This window comes from Myiozetetes cayanensis, unplaced genomic scaffold, assembly GCF_022539395.1.
Source record: "Myiozetetes cayanensis isolate MyiCay16 unplaced genomic scaffold, myiCay2020 scf22, whole genome shotgun sequence".
NCBI classification, from domain to species: Eukaryota; Metazoa; Chordata; class Aves; order Passeriformes; family Tyrannidae; genus Myiozetetes; species Myiozetetes cayanensis.
The window spans coordinates 8,490,945-8,506,010 of record NW_026087434.1 but is presented as its reverse complement, the minus strand read 5'-3'; the positions used below and the strand labels follow the sequence as shown (position 1 = coordinate 8,506,010).

The following is a 15,066-nucleotide window of genomic DNA, read 5'->3' as shown; positions in this document are numbered from 1 at the left end:
ATGCAGGGAACTATTCAGCAAAAGAACAAAGAATCCTTGACAGAGTTTAACCTGGCCACACACGAACTGCAGCTACTCCCATCTGTGTCCCTCAAAACCATTCACATCACACTCTATTACTGTTCACTCGCTCTCTTTTGGTCTCTTCCTTTTGGGTACTGACTCAAGGTAGGACAAATTGAAACTGAATATTGAAACAAAAAAAACAACTTGCCAGGGTTTTTAGACACAAAAGCTTTTCAATTTCAACCCAGAATCAACAAAAATCAGCCACAGAAATGACAGCTGGATTCCAGGAGAGATCATCAAGAGATCCAATGTTGTGCTGGAGACGTCCTGGGATATTTCATCTATTTGGTCAGAAAACAGTTTTTAATTAGAAAACTAAAACCTCCTTAACCTCTCCCTTCCCTGCATTTGTTTCCCTCTCAAACCACTTTGCTCTCTGTCCTTTTTCTCTGGCTGACACATCACCACTTACCCTGAAGATGTGACTCATCTCCAACAGTGCTGCACTTGACCAGTGGATGACACTGCTCAACCACTCTCAAGACACCATCCAAGAGTATCCCTGTGCAATTCCACTGGGATACCACAATGCCATCAGAGGGGAAACCTGAGCTCCTCATCATCACTAACTTCCCACTATAATTAATGATGCCTTAGGCTGTGTACAAACAGCAGAACCAGTGGACACAAACTCCACCAACACCCAAAGCAACAGTTTTCCAGCTGAAGTGGAATTTAACAGCAAATTATTTTCCCAGATCCCAGCCTGGCAACGTAAAATAAACCCCTAAATATAAAAGCTGAAGAGAATGAAGCTAAAACAGTTCTTCTAACTCTATATAATTTCAGAAGATATCTTCCCTCGTTTTCCTACAAAACTCTAGTTGCAGATTAAACTGTTTCCCAAGTTTCTGTTTCTAATGGTTCACCAAAAATTGAGCATCAGGAGTTTTTGTGAACCTGCATTAAACTCGTCTGGAATGGATGATCACTGTGTTCCCTGTACATGGATTAAAGGTACTCCCTAAGTTTCAGCATTCCAGCCCAAACACTGACCTCAGTGTTACCAAATTTAGGATATATTGTCCAGGAAGGATCACATGACACCTGAGGACACTAAATATTATAACCCAATCCTGAACCACCTGCACAGAACCACCTGTCAGTTTTAAGTATACTGAGCCTGTATTTCCTGGGCAAGGACATGCAGGCAGAAAGCTCATAAATCCAGTTTAAATACACAGAGACAGCACAGATGATGTGACACAGAGAGAGGCACAGCAGGGTGATCTGCTGGGGGAGATGACGCCTCTCAGACACCGAGAGTTTTGCAGCAATGGCTCTTCCTACCCCACTGAAACCTGACATTTCACCTGTGACACTGAATGATCAAAGAATGTGAGTGTTGTGGGTGCTGCTGTCTGAACAGCTACACGTTCATCACTGGCCTCCTTAGAAGGAGTTCAGTCAACCAGTATAATGGAACTTCTGCAAGGTCACATCTCCAAACTTGGGGCTGCTGCTTTATTGTTGGCTTACCTGGTTTCTTTCTGTCAAAAACACAGCTGCAGGATCAATATTCTGACTGCAAGTTTTTGCCATTTTGCCTCTCTCTGGCAGAAGTACTTGCAAAATGCCGGTCTGAGAAATTCAGTTGGTGAATTCGTGAAGTGCTGAATTAACTTTTGCAGATCACCTGGTCAGAATATTGATCCAACACACAGATGTGCCTTGTAATGGGCTGATTACCCAGGACACCCCTAACAGGCACCCAATTACAGCCCTCCCAGGTTCAGCTGAGGTTCAGGGGCAGAGCAGCTTTCATCAGGTGGCACAAAAATCAGATCCAAGTTACCTCCACTCAGAAACAAACCTATGATCTGTATGGATTCAAAACCCCTTCACGTTTCCTATGAAACAGAAGAGCAAAGATATTAAAATGCCCCTTTAAAGCGCAAAATGTGTGTGTTTTGACGAGTAATTAGCTACAAAAATGACTTCATTTGACAGACACAGAAACTTGAACTGAATTACAGCCTTCATTTGAATAGGAAACTGGAGGTAGAACAGGGATCAGAATTCTGATTTCTGAGATCTAAGACCAGGATTTTTGTTTATAGCGGCTAAAGAGGTAGCCTATAGCAGGTAATAAACGATGGTAAACAAAACGAGCAAAAACCCCAAACCTGAACTACCTGTTGATAAAGCTCCAGCATTATTAATGCTGGAAACCTAAAAATTAGCGTCTCAGCGCCTTTTCGGTTACCAGCAATAACAAAATAACGCCCGGTAGAAGATTTTAAACAACAAAACGCCGGTGTTTAGCAGCAGCACGCTTACCCACGAAGCGCTCCAGGGCCATCTCCCGGGTCACCAGCTCCCCGAAGGCGCCCCCGAGGTTGGCGATGAGCTCGGCGACCTCGCGGCTCTCGGTGAAGCTCTCCAGGACGCCCCTCTCGCTCACGGCCCCGGGCTCCCGCTCCTCGCCCTCCTCGGGCCCCGCTGGGTCCATCCCGTCCCGGGGCAGTGACACGGGCAGGGCAGGGCAGGGCAGGTCGGAGCCGCCGCCCCGCACTCCCCGCCCGGCCGCACCACGCGGTCCCTGCCGCGGCCCCGCCGCCTTTTCCCCCCGCGGGGCTCCGGGCACGGCCCCAAGCAGGGTGAGCGATGCCCGGATCCCCCCGGCTGTCCCGGAGCGATGGAGGGACAATCAATGGCCCCGACACACAGCCGGGATCGCTCCGGGCCCGCCCCGCGCTCCAATGCTCCCGCCTCCTACGGGCGCCGGCAGGGAACAAGGGCGGCCGATCCGCAGAGACGGGGGCGGGGAGCTGGGGAGACACACCCACCATGGGGACAAACACACCCACCATGGGGACAGACATACACCCACCATGGGGACAGACATACACCCACCCTGGGGACAGACACACCCACCCTGGGGACAGAGACAGCCACACTGGGGAGACACACCCACCATGGGGACAAACACACCCACCATGGGGACAGACATACACCCACCCTGGGGACAGACACACCCACCCTGGGGACAGGGATACACCCACCCTGGGGACAGACACACCCACCATGGGGACAGGGACACCCACCCTGGGGACAGGGACACCCATCCTGGGGACAGGGATACACCCACCATGGGGACAGGGATACACCCACATTGGGGATAGGGACACACCCACCATGGGGACAGGGATACACCCACCATGGGGACAGGGACACACCCACCATGGGGACAGGGATACACCCACACTGGGGACAGGGACACCCATCCTGGGGACAGGGACACCCACCCTGGGGACAGGGATACACCCACCATGGGGACAGACACACCCACCATGGGGACAGGGACACACCCACCATGGGGACAGGGATACACCCACCATGGGGACAGGGATACACCCATCCTGGGGACAGGGACACCCACCCTGGGGACAGGGATACACCCACCATGGGGACAAACACACCCACCCTGGGGACAGGGACACACCCACCCTGGGGACAGACACACCCACCCTGGGGACAGGGACACCCACCCTGGGGACAGGGACACACCCACCATGGGGACAGGGACACCCACAATGGGGACAGGGACACACCCACCCTGGGGACAGACACACCCACCCTGGGGACAGGGACACACCCACCCTGGGGACAAACACACCCACCCTGGGGATAGGGACAGCCACCCTGGGGACAAACACACCCACCTTGGGGACAGGCACACCCACACTGGGGACAGGGACACACCCACAGTGGGGACAGGGACACACCCACAATGGGGACAGGGACACACCCACCATGGGGACAGAGACACACCCACACTGGGGACAGACACACCCACCATGGGGACAGGGACAGCCACACTGGGGACAGGGACACACCCACCCTAGGGACAGGGACACACCCACCATGGGGATAGGGATACACCCACCATGGGGACAAACACACCCACCTTGGGGACAGGCACACCCACCCTGGGGACAGGGACACACCCACAGTGGGGACAGGGACACCCACCCTGGGGACAGGGACACACCCACCCTGGGGACAGACACACCCACCATGGGGACAGGGATACAACCACCATGGGGACAGGGACACACCCACCATGGGGACAGGGACACACCCACACTGGGGACAGAGACACCCACCATGGGGACAGACACACCCACCACTGGGGACAGAGACACCCTGCCCGGGGACAGACACACCCACCATGGGGACAGAGACACCCTGCCTGGGGACAGGCACACCCACTCTGGGGACACCCACCTAAGGGACACTCAGCCTGGGGTCACTCACCAGGGACAGGGACACCCAGCTATGGGGTCCTGGGGATGGCAGCAAGGATGGGCACATGGCAATGGGCTCCCAAGCATGGGGACACCCAGGGAAGGGGACCCAGGGGTGAGGACAAGGATAGGGACCCCTGGGGAAGGGAACAGGGACAGGGACCACAGGGGGAAGGAACTGGGGTGGGGACATCGCTTGCACAAGGTGTGTGGGAGGCACTGGGATGATGCTGTGATTTATCCATGGCCTCCACTCCTTACCCAACCCACACCCAGACACTGCACAGGACATTAACGTGGTTAATAATCTAAACCTCATAAAATTCCAGAAACAACATCTGAACCCTGAAAGCTCCAACTACAGCTCCACTGATTGCACAGGGAATTCAGGGAGGCACTTCAGCCTGGCCAGGATGTCGGGAAGGCAGCTGCCCTTCCCTGGTATCCAGCAGCTCTGTCCACACCCAAATATCTTATCTTCAGGCTCAAACTCATTAAAACAAACCACAGTCACCAAACACAGGTACAGCAAACACCTGGTTTCTGCAAGGCAAGTGTTTTATTTGAGAAGAAGTTTTAAGTTCACAGCAGTGTAACACAGGCAGGTTTGTTCACATCCAGAAACACCACTGCACATGCACTTTGCTCTTTTCCAAACCTGCATCTTCCAGCCATCAGCTGCAATTCCAGCTGAGTCCTAACTCTACTATTCCACTTTTCCACTGTTCCAGTTCTATCAAGGTTTATAACCAACTGTGACAGATCCCCCTAATTCAAAGGAAGTAACAATTTTTTCCCTATTTGTGCCCTATTTACAGAGAACAGTGCATTGTTTTAAGCTGTACCAATTAACAACATCAAACTTTAAGCTTTATGAAATCTTTATAGCACAACCATTTAAAGTGCAAAAAAGTCTAAACATATTCTAGCATTTTGAACATTATATTTTAGTATTTGTCATGACAACAGCCTGAAGCCTAAATAGTGAGGTCATTCTTACCCAAATCTTCTAATTCACATAAATATCTGTGGGACTACACTCACTTTTTACTTTCTTTACCACTTTCTCCCACTAAACCCCCACAGATTCACTAATGTACTCTAGCTCACATTGTAACCACTTTCTTTGCTGAACAGTTTTCTCCCCAAATTCCCACTGCCCGTGTTTTCTGTAAAAATAAAGCAGTGAGGAACAATAAAACCCTCAGAAAGCCAATGGATTTGACACTGTTCCTTCCATAACCCAGCAGTGGCACAACAGACCAGCTTTGCCCACTGCACCTCATCCTCTAAAACTGAAAATACATCAAGCACTGACCAACCCAGCAGCCACAGGTGCTTCTTGTCACCAAAATGTGGAGCCTCCCTCCCACACTGTGCTGTCTTTTCACAAAGTTATTAAAATATGTTACTATTGTAGTACAACACACTGAAATATCACACTAAAACTAGGAAATGTTATTATCAAACTCAGGTGGTAACAACCCACTTCTGATCATACAGTTAATTACCAAGGAATTAGGCATCCGTTTTTAGGAAATACCACTGGAATTTCAGTCCTCACAGCAAGAGAAAAACAAAAGCCTGTGAGTAAATTACATTAAATTAAAATAAATATTAGAAATATCATTAATTACATACGTTTGCAAGCGCAGCCAAAGGGCCTTGTCTGCTGGTTACATCAAAAAGAGAATGTTTTCATCTTCAGATTCATAGAATCTGACTGGAACTTTGGATTAGGACACTTGACATGGGAAAGAGAAAGGGAAAGGGAAGACTATAGAAATATTCATGGGAAAAGGGATGGGAACAGAGACAGAAAACTAAACAGAACAAACAGGGGGACATGTAAGGAACTCGTTGTCACTTCCAGCACCACAGTCCCACAACTGCAGCTCTCCAGGACAAACTGCTGATGGAGCAGCATGAGTGGGAAGGTGCTGCTGTGGAACAACTGTGGGAAAACAGCACTGAGGTGAGACAGCAGAGCCAGGCTGGTGTCCTGCTGTTTTTCCAACCCAGTGGGGCCTCCACAAACAACACAGCCCTTTCCTTCAGCAGGGGAGGAATCTGTGCTGGGAAATTAGTGACCAAGTTAAAAATTACTCAATTGCTCGTAATTAGTGAGGCTCAAAAGTGCACTAAGCCTTTTCCATGTCAGGTGTTTCACCACCAATTCTGAGTTTGTGGTACTTTGGCTGAGCAGGGGCTGCCCATTCCTAAGAGAATTATGTCAGAATTTCTCAAACCTACCTGGTTACTTCAGGAGTTTTCTCATCATGTTTAGGGTAGAGCCCCTGTACCCCGTCCCAAAATGGTTCCAGTGGTTTATGTAATTAAAGAGCTGATACAACTTGTTTCGTTTGTCAAATCCTGGAGCTTTGGGTATTTTGCTGTGATAGGCAGAGAAAAAAGAGCTGCTGAAGCCCCCAAACATCCCAGCAATGGCCAGCTCGAACTCGGAGTGGCCGTAGAAGGAGGCGGGGTCAAAGATAATGGGCCCCGAGTCGTCCTCAGCCACATTCCCCGCCCACAGGTCCCCGTGCAGGAGGGAGGGAACGATTTCCACATCACAGAACATCTCGGGAATCTTTGGCTGAAAAAGGACAAGCGGACAACAGTTAAAGAGTTATGAAGAAAATATTAAATAAAATAAAGCAGTGTAGCATGGAAGAGCCTGAGCTGGCCAAACGCTGCCCTCCTGGAGCGCTTTGGAAGTTGATGGCTACAAGCACAAACCTGAACTGCCAGTAATGAATATTCTGGATTTGTTCTTGACAGAGCTTAGCAAAGCATTTATCACAGTCTAGAATCAACCCCTAACACTAATGTATTATTTCTAGACGTGGATAGTGTTGGCTGTCACAGAAATACAAAATAAATTCTGTTTAAATGAAAACGTTTCAGTGGCGAAAATGGCAGCAGTAAAACATCTGCACCACTGAAGCAGAACTAAAGAATGAATTTGTGATATGGAGCTTGCAGAGGAACACATCTCTGGTGTTCCCTGAGTGCTGTGTGGAGCGTGGCCTGACCCAGCCTGGCTGTGAACATGGACCACCATGTAAAAAAGACCTGTCCACACAGCAGAATCTCACCCAGTTTGTAACACCAAGCTCTTAGATAGCATTTACCATTATCAGAAATCTGTATTCTCAGAAATAAATGGGTTGAATATAGTGCTGACTATAAGTGCTGAATTACAGGTTTATTTTCACTGTCTATAAAAAATGAAAGAGCAACAGGAATCCTGTTCAGCTGATGGTGTTGTTGGACCCACTGTGAAGCTTGTCCACTCGCCACTGCTCACCCCAAGCAAGGTAAATCTCTTATAAAAGACCTTTACAAACCCACTGATACACATTTTCTGACACTCTAAATAAACAGATTTAAGACATGGTTCATACTTTCAGCTGGGACCAAAGTTCTCTGGCTTCTCTGTCTCCATAATCCCTTTCAATCAAGTCCAGCTGAGCCTGGAGTCGGTGACGGATGAAGAAGGATGGCCAGTCACTCTGCCACTCGTTCACCTGGAAAACACAGCACAGAGGTCTGTGACACACAGCTTTAATCCATGTGCAGTCAGAGCTGGTAATAGCTACAGAACCAGTTAAAATGCTTGATGATGACACAATGGCCTGGACTGTGTCAGGGTGGCCAATGCACAGTGTCCTCAGATGCTCTGTTGGTTGTTCTTTTGGGAATGCTGCTCTCTCCCATGCTTTGGTGGAGCTCTCTTTAACATGAGACATAAATGTTTTCATTCATTCCCATTTTCTTAATGTATTTTAGAGGAGCAGTTTCCAGTGAGATCATTTCAGTTGTTTCATATCAGATTCCAAATCTTTACAGAAGTGCAGAAATATTTGTTCATTTCTACTGGGTAACTCGGTTCTAAGGTGGTGAAAAGTTGTACTTAGTAAAGAGTTTGAGATGTTGAAAGTTCAATCAGTTAAGTTATCCATTTCATAGAATGAAATCCTGACACGTGCAGAGCCAGTAAATGGTGGAATTTTCTCTGAGAGCCCTTTCCACATCTTATGTGACCTGTTATGTGATGAGGCTCTCCTAAAGCACTGGGGTTTGCCACTTGACATCCATACAGTAGGGGGTGAATAAAAACAAACCCAAGACAAGGTGTGTGAAGGGACACTGATTTGATCAAGTATCACCAAGCTAAAGAGCCACCCCATCATTTCAAATCCTCACTCAGTGTGCTGGCCACGTGCTCTGTACCAAGGCACACGTGTTGGACAGTCCTCTTGTTCCCTGTGCTGTCAGGGCAGGATGGAACAAGGAAAGCAAAGCTGAAGGTCCATGGAACAAAGAGTTTCCAGGCCTAGAGAAGTGCATGTTGGTTTTCCCAGCCACGGAATGTACCATACCTGTGGTATGTAACCACAGCAGGTGGCTGTGTGGAATCCAAACTTATCCACATACTGGGACTCTGAGCGACCGGCTCCTTTTCCTAAAACACAAAATTAATATCAGGGGCTCTTACATGGTAAAGTTTGCAAACACAGATCTTAATTTCAGGGAATACAGATAAAATAACTTTAAGCAGGACAGGAGGGACATAACTCAGAAAGTTGTCCCATTATTGACTTTAATTATCATTAAAATTATAATGCAACACTGCACCACAGCCGAAGGAATTGCTCCTTTTTTGGTTTAGTACATGACATCAATACTCTACCAATTGTGCTTCCCTCATTCCTCAGCTTCTCTCCAAGTTTCTGGTTATAAAGATGAAGCTCTGCTATCTGCTCTCCCAACTTTGAGGAATATCTGTAGGATCAAGAAAAGCAAAATTAAACTGGAAGTAGACAAGTAACAGGGGGGAAAAAACCCTCAATTAAATATGAACAAGGATATTTCTGGCAAACATAGAACCTTAATCAACTTCACAAGCACATAACAGGCAAATGACTTAACAACAGCTCTGAAGACACAGGCTGCAACAGATAATAAAACAGACATAAGTCAATGTTCTTGCAAGAAAGGTAAATAGACCACAAGGTGGTATAAACAGGAGCAGACAGGGCAGGAGAATCAGGGGCTCTTCCTTATCAGCCCCACTATCAGCTGAGGACAGAACATGGTATCAACTGTTGGGCTTTATCCTTCCAGATCAGCTGAACAGCAATGGGAATGGTAAGCCTGGAAAGAAGCCAAAGGCAGGGATTGAGTCAAGGTTTCTTAATGCTGAAGACAGACCACTAAAAACCAGTTAAATATTCCACAGGTATCTTAACAGGAGCTGCAGGGATAGAAACCGATTTCTTCTAATGCCCGGAATGGGAAGAAAATAATGGGCTTAAAATCACTCCTGAAACCTTGTTTTCAAGAACAGGTGACCCCTGCATTCCATGTTCAGGTTGGCTGACAGATGAAATGGAATTTCATGTCAACTTAATCCAGTATGACTTAACTCATACTGGAAGATTCCGCTGAGAGAAGAGAGACCTGAGCAGCCTGGAAGGTTAAAGAAACCTGATGGGCTGGGAAAAGAAACTCCATGAAAAATCTCATGAGAGAAAGATGGACCAAAATCATCTGTAACAAACAAAGATGTCGACAGAGAGAAGCTCCAGCTCTGAGAGAACAGTGCAACTCTGCTCATGAAGTTTTCTGACTGACTGCAAGATATATAAAAATATACCCCAAAACATAGTAAAAAGAGATGTATGGACATACTTGCTGAGGTGCTTCATCTTCAGGTACTCCATGGCAAACATTGCTCCTCCTCCAGGCAGGTCAATCACTTTAATGGGCTGAGGCACTCTCACAATCTTGGTTTTCTGGATCGCTTCCAAACTTGCCATTTCCCCTTCAAACATTTTTCTAGCCTGCCAAGGAATAAGAATATCCCTGGGCTAAACTATGGATGTCTGCAATGAGTACTTTGGAAAAAAAAAACCTTTACAGGCTGAAAAGGAGTTAATTCCTCTTCATAAAAGGACAGAGCTGCAGCAAGGCTTCAGTCCACACAGGGAGACTTGAGTGCCTTAATCCTAACTTCTTTTTTTCCTAAATTCATTCCAGGGTAATAGGATATGTCACATTTCACCCTGATTTCTACCTGTTTATGGAGACACCAAACCACTCGGATATAACAGCACCTCTGAGGATAATGCCCAAGACCTACCCCTCCAAAACCCCAGGTAGCCACTGCTAAATGAGGTAAAAGATTGAACCCTTACACTGGTTTTCCTTTCCCCAAGGTCAACGGCCACTGATGGAGATGACAGCACAAAGACTCAGACTGTGCTCTGTGTTTTTGAAGAAAAGCTGCTGTTCTTCACAGCAGTTTAGGATGGTTTTGATATTGAAAATGCAAATGTCTGATGCACTGCCATGTTAGAAAAAGCAATTGAGTGATCATTTAGTAATAGAAAAGTCAAGTGTTTGGCCTGCAGAATTTTACTTCCAGAAATGCAAAAGGCAACAGGGACATTTGAAGCCTCTGTAGCTTTAAAGATAATACGTGAGTTTCTGCACTGGCCCCCTGTTTGCTCCCTCCCACTATTGATCCTCTCAAGTGGAACATGAAAAAGAGCACAGTGAATGCAAAGTCAGCTCTGGGCTTTTCCAAACTCCAAGTACCACAATGACAGCTTTGTGCTTGGCCTCCTTTTTGCAGGAATTGCCACGAGGGTGAGGGTTATCACGTCGCATTACACTGCACTGCACACTAACCAAACCCGCTGCACTAATACTGGGTATAAAACAGACACAGCTTTTAAAAGACCACTGAAAGGTGGAATAATTAGAAGTCAGCCTGGAAGTGCAGAACTCTGAATTATTAACAACGAAAAGCTCTCTACATGCAGCCATAGGAGCAGCTGAAGATGTGCTGGCACTGACCTGAGGTTTGTGGTTGATTTTCACGAACACCCGCCCGCTGTCTGTCTCGTACGTTTGGCCCTGGCTGATGCATCCTCCCCCGGAGCTGCCCACAGCCTTCAGAATGTTGGTGTTCAGCTCTGCCTTCAGGATTTTCTCCATGGCCATTCCCAGGCTGCTGCAGCCGCTCTCCCGTTAAACCTGCTGCGAAACGGGATTAAAGGTCTGGGTCCTTCTGTCACCGTCACTCTGAGGCAGGAAGGGCCACCCACCACGGGAAAAACAAAAGAGCGGCTAAAAAAATTAGTGAATCCAAGCAGAACAGTTTCAAAATGCCGTCTTTGCCGTGGGGTTTTACGGCTGTACACGGGTTTACAACGAAAAGCAAAACATCTTTAGAAATGTTTGCAAGAATAAAGCGGAGAGGTTTATTCTAGGAGAGGTGGGTCCTGGGGCCTCTCTGCGGTGCCGGAGCTGCTGGTATTTGTAGTTTGGAGCCGCTCTACAGCTCCGGGATCGCCCGTGGAAGGACCATTTTAGGCCAATCCACTAGAGGGAGGCTGAAGGCAACCCCAGGGATGGCCACGGGCGCTGGGCCGAGGGGATGTGGCGTGAAATCCAGAGCTGCGCCTCGGAAAGATGCGATTAAACCGCGGGCCCGCCGGCAGGGGCGGGAGGAGGACCCGGCGAGAGGCACGGTGGGGTCTGTGCCCGGTGTGAGGGAGGCTGTGCCCGCTGTCATGAGGGTCTGTCCCCGCTGTGACGGGGTACCTGTCCCCGCTGTGAGGGGGGAGCTGTCCCCGCTATGAGGGGGGAGTTGTCCCCGCTGTGACGGGGTACCTGTCCCCGCTGTGACGGGGTACCTGTCCCCGCTATGAGGGGGGAGCTGTCCCCGGTGTGAGGGGGGAGCTGTCCCCGCTATGAGGAGGGGCTGTCCCCGGTGAGGGGGTGCGCGGTCCCTGGTCTGGGGGGGCTGTCCCTGGTGTGAGGGGGGTCTGTCCCCACTAATATGGGGGTCTGTCCCTGCTGTGAGGGGGGTTCTGTTCCCATTGTGAGGGAGGTCTGTCCCCATTAAGATGAGGGGCTGTCCCTGCTGTGAGGGGGGTTCTGTTCCCATTGTGAGGGGGGTCTGTCCCCACTAAGATGGGGGGCTGTCCCCGCTGTGAGGGGGAGCTGTCCCCCCTAAGATGGGGGTTCTGTTCCCATTGTGAGGGGGGTCTGTCCCCACTGAGATGGGGGTTCTGTTCCCATTGTGAGGGGGGGCTGTCCCCACTAAGAGGGGGTTCTGTTCCCATTGTGAGGGGGTCTGTCCCCACTAAGATGGGGGGCTGTCCCCGCTGTGAGGGGGGGTCTTTGCCCAGTGTGAGGGGGGCTGTGCAGGCAGGGCTGGGAGGCAGCCGCTGCTCTGCACCCACCCGTGCACAAGCGCCCCTGTGGCCCTCTGGACTTTGCAGCGTCCAGACCAGAATTTATATAGAGAGAGATATATCTATAATATCCAGACCATACTAGAAGTGCCTCTCAGGTTCTCAGCAGCTGAATTAGCACATCAGGAATTAGACGGTCAGATGACAGCACCTGCTTCTGCCGATTCCTGCTGGTTCCTGGGGCTCCCTGGCAGTACCAAGGCATGAGAAGGGCTGGACTTTGCTGTATGGGCTTTTCAGAAAGCAGGAAGAATTACCCGGGTGTAAAACCCCATGCAGGTGATCTCGTGTGCCACGCTGGTTGTGAAGCTTAAGTTTAGGCAATATGTTTTAATACACACAGAATATATCGATGAAGGTGATCGGATTTCTCTTCCTAAGCATTTTATTTTCCTGTTGTCATCAGTGAAGGATCATTAAACAGCAAAGGTGTTCGCTGTGAAACTGCTCTCACTGAAAGAGTAGAAAATGAGATGTTCTTCTCCCTTTTTTCCACTCCCATGTTCATAACATCAGAATATTTGCCCTTTAAGTTCAAGGTTCGTGTTTGTGGTGTATTCTCTCACTTAATGGTTTTAAAGGGCAACACTGAAGAGCCTCATCCATACCAGTGTATTCTGCCTGCAGAACAGGGAGCTGTGAACATTGCAGACTGATTTAAAGCTGAGGTAATGGATCTGGGAAAAGGGGATTTCAGTTACCTTTCCTTCCCATCCTCCTCTTTTCACTCTCCTGATTTTATTTGCCTAGAATATGCTCTAATTTCACTCCCCCCCCCCCATGCAAATCTATCATGTGTCACAGTAGAAAGCAAATTATCTTGTCAAATTACCCGTTGCTTTAATTTACTGCCAGTCTGGGACCAGTTAATTCACTGGAAGGCTTGACCTTGACTTATGGTGCTGATTCCTCAGGAGGAACTGGAGGGAGGGAGGGGAGTTCACTGTACCATTGCATATACCAGCAAGTATACAGCACATACCCAGCAAGGTTTTGTCCTATTACTGTATGTAATCAATTTGATAAAGGTTTAGGTGTGTTACTTAATACTTTGGGGAATTAATTTGTGGGCTGAATACTTACTTTTCTGTAAAAAACATATTAATTACAATTTAAACCACTCTACAAGAAAGTTCCAGGAGAAAAATGCCCAAGACAGTGTGCTAAAAGGAACACTATTTAAAAACTAAATAAATGAATGTTTCTGGAAAACAAACCCTTTCTTTGGAATAACTCACGCCAAAGTCTTCCATGTGTGAAGGGATTGTGCGACTCCTCCTCCTCGGGAACAACAATCCTTTGGGGCAGCTTCATCCCAGTTTCCTCTTGAGTGTCTTCACTGCTGAGATGCCACCAAGTTTCGTGTCTGTGACGTTCCTCCCGGACCGCAGATCTGAGAGTGTGGGAAGTCCAGCCAGTAAAATGCCAAAGTGATGAGCAATTAACGCATCAGCACGTAGAGAGAAGCGCCGTCAGGACAAGTGTGCTCCCAGTTACAGCCTGAGCGGCAAAGCAGAGTGCAGCTGGAAGGAATTCCTGGGGGATCAGCCCCTGGGTGATGAGCAGGCTCCACCTGCTGGGCCGCCCGTGCTGGAATATTGAAGCTGCATCTCCACACCGTAAGAACGTGCCCAGAGCAGCTCCCAGGGGTTACCCCTGAGTCGGGGACATCCGGACTGTGGCAGCACTCTGGGTGTTTGCCTGGTGCCCGGGAGCAGGATGGAGCCCTGCCCCTCGCACGCTGCTACACGAGTTTATTCCTTCCAAATTATCACCTTGGCCTCCTCAGCCACCAGTCAGTGGTTCGGGCCCTCTCGGAGTGTGATGTGCAGGAAGAATGCCTGGCTGGAGGGAGCATTATGGATAGGTGTGTCCCCCAGGGCAAAGCCAGGATCAAGATGAGGTCTGAAGGCTGGAGCAGCACCGCTCACTGCTGGCGACTCCTGCAGCAATCCCACGTGGGAATCCCCAAGGAAGGCCTGGGGCTGCAGCTGGACAGGGGGACATTCAAAAAAAGCAGAGGGGCTTGTTTCATAACTCGGCTTGGAAGGGTCCCCCCCAGGCTGCCGGGTGCGTTGTCTTGCTTGGAGTAAAACTCCTCCTGAACTCCACCCGGGGTGCTCAGGGCCTCGGGTGCTGAGAACTTCCACGTTTCCGAGGCGTATTTGTGGCGCTGATGGTTGGGTCTGGGGTTTGGTTTGGTTTGGTTTGGTCTGGGGTTTTGTCAAGTCAGGGCATCCCGTATTTCAGCGCGGTCCTGCTGCCGTTCTTCCGCTTTCGCTCGTATGATGGGAGAGCTTTCCACCAAACACTCCTCCGGAGCTGGGAAGGGCCCGGGGGCTGCCCTGGGCCACCCATCCTCCTCTCTGACTCGGTCACTCCGGTCAGTCCCAGTCAATCCCGGTTACTCCCGGTCATTCCCGGTCCGGCCCCGCCGCCATTGCCGCGCCGCTCGACTGCTCTGCGCTCCTCCG

The 15,066-nt window shown here is 49.3% G+C and overlaps 2 protein-coding genes across 5 annotated transcripts in view; both read right to left on the bottom strand.

Annotated features, from left to right (window-relative positions):
* The window catches only part of TBCD (tubulin folding cofactor D), a 114,014-nt gene extending 111,327 nt beyond the window's left edge, over positions 1 to 2,687 (bottom strand). Inside the window, 1 exon segment of the mRNA XM_050319070.1 lies at positions 2,350 to 2,687. Within this exon segment, the coding sequence (XP_050175027.1) occupies positions 2,350 to 2,521 (172 nt within the window). The 5' untranslated portion in view covers positions 2,522 to 2,687.
* Positions 2,688 to 4,859: 2,172 nt separating this feature from the next.
* On the bottom strand, positions 4,860 to 15,026 carry FN3K (fructosamine 3 kinase). 4 transcript variants are annotated; one of them, XM_050319587.1, is made up of 7 exons: positions 13,810 to 15,026; positions 11,187 to 11,366; positions 10,017 to 10,168; positions 9,016 to 9,107; positions 8,705 to 8,787; positions 7,727 to 7,849; positions 4,860 to 6,915 (listed from the first exon to the last, which is right to left on the bottom strand). In XM_050319587.1, the coding sequence occupies exons 2-7, from the start codon at positions 11,331 to 11,333 to the stop codon at positions 6,577 to 6,579; spliced, it is 936 nt and encodes a 311-aa protein (XP_050175544.1). In that variant the 5' UTR covers positions 11,334 to 11,366; positions 13,810 to 15,026; the 3' UTR covers positions 4,860 to 6,576. The 4 variants fall into 4 exon arrangements, with proteins under 4 accessions (XP_050175544.1, XP_050175542.1, XP_050175543.1 ...); XM_050319585.1 differs by having other exon boundaries at positions 11,187 to 11,369; positions 13,831 to 15,026; XM_050319586.1 differs by having other exon boundaries at positions 13,831 to 15,026.
* Between the last annotated feature and the right edge of the window lie 40 nt (positions 15,027 to 15,066).

What these genes read in the sequence shown, in the direction of transcription:
- FN3K (XM_050319587.1), bottom strand. Translation starts at nt 11,333, where the DNA reads ATGGCCATGGAGAAAATCCTGAAGGCAGAGCTGAACACCAACATTCTG. An exon ending in AAGATGAAGCACCTCAGCAA is followed by an intron (nt 9,108 to 10,016) that starts GTATGTCCATAC and finishes TTGATCCTACAG; the next exon opens with ATATTCCTCAAAGTTGGGAG. An exon ending in GAATGAGGGAAGCACAATTG is followed by an intron (nt 8,788 to 9,015) that starts GTAGAGTATTGA and finishes TTTGTGTTTTAG; the next exon opens with GAAAAGGAGCCGGTCGCTCA.